This window comes from Tauraco erythrolophus, chromosome Z (genome assembly GCF_009769465.1).
Source record: "Tauraco erythrolophus isolate bTauEry1 chromosome Z, bTauEry1.pri, whole genome shotgun sequence".
NCBI classification, from domain to species: Eukaryota; Metazoa; Chordata; class Aves; order Musophagiformes; family Musophagidae; genus Tauraco; species Tauraco erythrolophus.
In genome coordinates, this window is record NC_141496.1 from 32,250,510 (window position 1) to 32,256,775 (window position 6,266).

General features: G+C 53.1%; 1 protein-coding gene across 1 annotated transcript; it reads left to right on the top strand.

Moving 5' to 3' along the window:
* The first annotated feature begins 2,510 nt into the window (after window positions 1-2,510).
* DMRT2 (doublesex and mab-3 related transcription factor 2) lies at window positions 2,511-5,537 on the top strand. The gene is given in 12 exon segments (XM_086629929.1): window positions 2,511-2,648; window positions 2,650-2,742; window positions 2,744-2,839; window positions 2,841-2,861; window positions 2,950-3,052; window positions 4,480-4,556; window positions 4,558-4,612; window positions 4,615-4,736; window positions 4,738-4,980; window positions 4,982-5,030; window positions 5,033-5,155; window positions 5,158-5,537. Coding segments are annotated over 12 exon segments (1,500 nt in total).
* Window positions 5,538-6,266: the final 729 nt, after the last annotated feature.

Below are 6,266 nucleotides of genomic sequence, written 5' to 3' on the forward strand. Positions count from 1 at the left end.
GGCGAACTGTTTTGTAATTTACTCCAGCGGCCCGCAGAATCGTACTTTGTAATTTGGTGTCGGTTTACAAGCGAAGGGGACTTCTGTTTCCTAACCTAGCAGGTCCTTTGTCATGCTTATGCCTCTTAAGAGGGACCCCAAGGGGGAAAGTGGAATTCCTTAGGTATTTGCCTTTAGTCATGCTTGTAAGTCAAACAGTAGCCAGGCTCTGTTCTGGGATGAATAATACCTGCCGTCGGGAGATGCTCTCCCCGCTCTTCCGGCGTGAGCACTGGGAGGCGGTGCGGCCCTCGGAGGACAAACGCTTCCTCGGGGCAAACGCTCACCCCCTTCCCGCAGGTGTTCGCCGCCCGCGGAGCGAGGGGAAGGGCCGGTGCCCTGCCCGGGCGGCGGCGGCGCTGGAAGCTGCGGACGACGAGCGGGCGGCGGCGGCGGAGCCCGCGACCGTCCTTCCGACTCTCGGCGCCGCCTGCGCCGCTCGCTCGCTGGCCTCCGTCCCGAAAGGCTGCAAGAGCAGGGTTTTTCCGTGCCGAGCCGGTGGACGGCAGCCGATCCGTGTGCTCACCGTGAGTGAATGCCCGTGTTTATTATATACATGAACATTACCAGTATTTAATATACAGACGCGCTGCTCAGGGAAAGAGCAAAATATTTTCCGTTTTCGTATAATAGTTTCGGCCGTATTTTCTGCATATTGTCAGTTTTCGATCTGATGAGGACCCGATGCTCTCTCGTTTTTTTTTTTTTTTTTCCCCCCTGGGGATACTCTCTTTAAATTCACTAGCTCTTTCCCTGCCGTGTCCGCTTCTGTCCTATGGAGTTCCCATTTTCACCGACGGAAGCACCGAGCTCTAACACCTCGCTGGCATGGCCGAGACTTCGTGCGCTACAATTTCGATCGCTCCCCGTTTTGGCAGACCAGGGACGCTCTCCGGTCTCCGAAGAGCAACCTCCGTCAGGGAGCGGGGAGAAAAAGTTACTCAACAGCTCGGCGCCCGTTGGAAAACGCCACTGAGGGGAGGGAATACTAAAAAATAATTGAATATTTTTCCTCGCCGTAATTCCCGAAAGGGCAGGAAGACAACGCCGATTCCGTTGCACTTTCAGAACGGAAGAAAAGCCATTGCCCCGAGTCCCCTCCACTCGCGGAGCAAGCAACGCGAACGACCGCAAACGAAAAACGCGGGGGCTGTTTCAGCCTTTTAAACGCGCGCCCCCGGCCCGCTCCCCGGTCAGGGAGACGCCGTTCGCCCGCGGAGCTGGTTTCTTATCTGCCGCCACCACCCGCGTTACCGTCTTCTCCCCCTTTCTTGCGTTCCCCTCCTCCACTTTTTTGCCCTAAAATTGAAGATCGCCACCCCGCCGCCCGCTCACGTTTCCCGCTCGGCGCGGCTGTGCCGGCGGGGTGCCGGGGCGCGTCGCCCCCGCCGCCCGCCCGCACCCACGAGCGAGCGGCTGGCCGCTGGCACACGCGCGGCGGGGCGGGGCGGCGGGGGCGCCGGCCAATCGGAAGCCGCGGCCGCGCGGCGCGGGCCCAATGGGCGGCGCGGGCGGCGGCGGCCGGCGCTAATAACGCGGCGGGGCCGGCGCGGCGGGCACTGTGCCGCGGGGCGGGCGCGACGTGGGCGAGGCGAGTGCCAGCCCCGGGGCCGGTGCAGCGAGCGCGCATCCACGGCCACGCACCGCCCGGCCCGGCCCGGCCCTGACCGCCGCCCTGCGGCGCGGCGACCCCTCGACGACGCGGCGCCCCGGCTGTCGGGGAGCTTTTCACCGTGAGGTGCGGGGATCGGGAGTCGGCTGCGTCCAGCTGGGCTTGGGCAGCGGCGGCCCTGCGAGCTGCGGGGAGCGAGGGGGCTGCGTGCAGCCTGCACCGCCTGCCGGCCTCGGACACCGAACTTGGGTAAGCGCAAAGTGCGAGAGGAAGGATGGAGAGGTCGGGAGGGAGGAGGTGGGGGTCCGAAGACACTGTGTCCGCGGTGCAGAGAGCTCCAGGAGCCCATACGGCTCCTGGTCGCTGGAGCTGACAGCGGCAGTGTGTGAAGCCCATGTATTCCCTACCTCTCCCCTAAGCGTGACGGCAGCGGGCAGGAGGGTTGTCAGGTTCCTGAAATAAACAGGTCCCTGTGAAGACCTAACAGCCCCGCGCCCTGCGACACTGAGCATCGCGTTGGGGCGGTTCCTCCCACGTCCTCCGCTGTTGGAGACGCACTCCTGCGCGGCGGGAGAGCACAGTTGCCCGGCAAGCCAGGGCGGGCGGGGGGAAAACATCCGTCGAAGTTAAGCTGAGCCCTGCGTCGGGCATGGGGAAGAGACTCGAGCAGACGGTAGCGGGGGAGACGCCATCCCAAGCGGGCTCTGCCCTGACTTCCCGATGGGGGTGCATCTCGGCGGGGATGCCGGGCAGGCCGGGCGGCGGCGGGTACCTCCGAAGCTGGGTGTGGCCCCGCCTGCTGTCCCGCGGCGGAGGCGGGCGTCCTGACCACTCTCTTGCAGCTGCGCGACCGAGGAGCATGGCTGAAGGACGCGCCGCCGCCGACTGGGAGATCGACGTGGAGAGCGTGGAGGGGGAGGCGGCCGAGGCCCCCGGCGCGCCGCGCAGCAGCGCAGCCCCGGAGGAGGAAGGGGAGGAGGAGGAAGGCGAGGAGGCGGGCGGCGGCCCCTCGGCGGGGCGAGCCGCGGAAGCTGAGCCGCACGCCTAAGTGCGCCCGGTGCCGCAACCACGGCGTGGTGTCGTGCCTGAAGGGGACACAAGCGGTTCTGTCGCTGGCGCGACTGCCAGTGCGCAAACTGCCTGCTGGTGGTGGAGCGACAGCGCGTCATGGCCGCCCAGGTGGCGCTCCCGACGGCAGCAGGCCACCGAGGTGAGAAGGGAACGGGACGGGGCGGGACGGGACGGGGCGGACGTTCGGCCTCCCGGACTGACGGCGCCGGCCGATCTCGCTCTACCAGGACAAGAAGGGTCTGGCGGGGAAGCAGGCGAGCCTGGAGCGCAAAGCCGTCTACCAGAGGCACGTCCGGACACCCAGCCTCCTGGCCAAGAGCATCCTAGAAGGTAAGCGCATTCCTCGGCCATGCACGTACTGGCCGGCGGCGAGGAAACCGCGCTCTGCCCTAGAAAAACCTGTACCTCCCGTCTGAGGCGGAGCTGCTTACGGACACGCGTGAAATGCAGCATTATTTCCCGAAATAAACGCGGAACGGCGTTAAAGCGACCCCCGCTACCGGCGGCGGAGGCTTCGAGGGGCGCGGTGCCGGATGCTCTCGGAGCCTCAGCCCGCGTCTCCTGCCCTTCGTGGCTAGAATCGCTGTGACAGAATTTCAGTTCCACTCCCCTCCCGCCCAAAATAATGCCTGAAATGCTAGCAACGGTAATTTGAAATTTGAGAGTTACTGTTACAAGCTGACATTCTTTGTTCATGACTACCCAGGAGCGTTTTGCAGCGCCGGGTGATTTATTCGTGGGTTGTTTTTATCAGCAAATGAGAAAATAAATTAGGGTGGAGTTTTTTTTTTTGTGGTGTGTTTTTTTTTTTTTTTTTCTTTTGAGCTGAACGCCTGACGCAGCGGCACTGTTTGCTGCATTATCAACAGTGAGATATGTATAATAGGCTACTCTTTCTTTCTTTTTTTTTTCTCTCTCTACCTGTCAAAAATATTAACTGTAGAAGAATGACATTTTAAAGATCCATATTTTAGTAAGAGGATGTGCTTTTTTGTTCCTTACTCCCTTTTTGAATCGTGCCCAAATTTATTTCTATGTCTGCTTTAATTACTTTCCAAACTGTAGCCCTGTAAAGCATTACAGTTCTCAAATCTAGCTTGCTTGTTTTTTTTTTTTCCAAAATAGAAAGCTCTTTTCTTTGCCTGTGCAAGCACAATTAAAATTTTGTATTGTTAGAAACCTCTAATTTTCATTTGCAGTTCACTCTTTAAAAAAAAAAAACTTCTGTGTTCTTTCCTCTAATTATCTTAACTTTCTTTTCTTTTCTCCTAGTTCTCCTTGGAATTTTCTACCATCTGTAGCAATGTGTGCATAGTGGTTCATCTTAGAGAATAGAAAAGGCATCAGCTGTAGGTATAGATACCTTTCTTGGCAATGGGGAAACCCATGTGAGAGGAATGGGAGTGAAACAGGTAAAACCCTGTTCTCCTTACTCATGTAAGTAGTTCCATTAATTCAATGGAACTTGTCTGGGTTAGAGCAGACAGGATTGGACCCTATTGGTTATATTAAATGAATCCAGTTAGCCTGGTAATTGAATATAATGGAGACCGGATTTCTGTGTTTTATCAAAGTTCTCTTTTAGTTTAGAAAAAATAAAATATTGGATACATTCCATGTTTGTTAAAAATGATGGTATATCCTTAGGCTGCATGATGCAATACCGTCATAACACACAGCAGGGTTTTGGTTTTTTACAAACACGCTTTAATGTTTTCTTACACGGCGTCATTCCTAATGCTGCTTTGTTGTTTTAGGTTACCGTCCTATTCCAACAGACCCTTACCTGGGAGGGAATTCACCCTTGCCACCCCCTGTAAGTGACAGGATGAGGAAAGAGACGGGCTTTTGCTGATAAAGAGTTGGAGAACATTATGCTAGAGAGAGAGTATAAGAGAGAGAGATGATGGAAGCTACTCAAGCAGCTGCCCTTTTTCTCCCTAACCACATGGTGCACGGAGCTGAATACAACTCGTATAAAGCAGCCTTCAACACTACTCAAGTTGATACTCCAAAACAAGGAGTTTTGCAATTTTTTACCGACCTGCCTTGATCTAGCCATGCAGTATTCAGGATCCAGCAACATGGAACTAATTTCTTCGAATGTCAGTGTAGCTACTACCTACAGGCAGTATCCACTGTCTTCTAGGTTCTTAGTGTGGCCAAAATGCGGCCCCATTAGTGATGCTCTCCTCTACCAGCAGTGCCTGTTAAACACTACTACTGTCCAAGCTCTCAAACCTGGGGCTGGCTGGGACTGCCAAAGTCTCACAAAGTCAGGACTGTCCAAGCACTGAGCACGACATAATGTTTCCAAATTGGAAAATTCACTTGTTCTGACCCACACGCAGGAACTTCAGCAGTCAGGTAATGAGATGCCGTGCCTTCCTCAGGAAGCTCGTGAGAGATCGGCTTTCTCTCCTCCAAAAAGGACTTCTCTCAGATTTCTGATAAGGATTCTCTGGCTCCTCAGGAACAGGTATTAAGCAAGATCAGCAAAGACAGTACCAAGCCCCCTCCACCACTCAAATATGGTCGGTTTCAGTCGCTGTTCCAGCAGACGTTTCCTGACAAATCAGGAGCAGAGTTGAGAACGTCATTAGTGAAAGAGACCTTTGAAGGTGCTTCTAAGAAATACAGAGAGTGTGCCATTAAAGAGAACCAAAAATGCAAGTTTACAACAGACAAATGTGCAAAAGACTTCTTTGGGGCCAAACAGGCCACAGTAAAACTTTCAACAACTGAGCCACTGTCATTTTCAGTTGAATCCATCCTTAAACGACCTTCTTCTGCAGTTGCTAATGTCTCTCAATGAATAAACTGTACCGTTAGTGTAGAGAGTTTGTAATGCTTGCCTGCTGGCAGAACTGCTGCTGCCTGCCTTGTCTGTTAAAAGATTTATAAAGAGGAGTTTCTACTCTAAATGGTAATTCTTAATCTCAAATAATATACATAAATATGCATGTTTTCTCTTCTGAAAAATTAAATATATTTAATTTTTTAAAATTGAAACTGCATGTACAGACTGTAAAATGAAGTTATTTTAAGCAGCACTTCAAACCATTCAATGAAGTGAGATTACCTACAAGCAGAGATGTATTTCCTGATCTCTGTTTTGTCTCTGGTATCTCACAGGCAAGTATGCCCTGCTTTCAGAATATACTTAACTCTCTTATCCGCTATTATCAATGTAGTTACTAGTTATTTTCGTGAGGTAAGTGGTCATTTCTGCTTTGAACCTCCAGTAACTAAGAGAAGAGGTAACAGTGGTGTGTAAGCTAGTGTGAATCCACAAGAGTTTTTTATTCACTTAAGCAAGACTTGGATTGGATTCCAAATGCCTTTCTTATTCTGAAGGTGGAGTGCATGCTAGTGTAAAAGACTGGTTTATTCCACACCTCTCTATAAAAACTTCCATTCCTAAAGCAGAAGAGTTACTAGAGTGGATTTGAGGAGAATGGCTCTGGTGAGCTTTTGGATTAAAAGTCAGCATTTTAAGAATTCAGTTTTTGAAGAAAAAGTCTTCTGTTTGTTTGTTTATTTG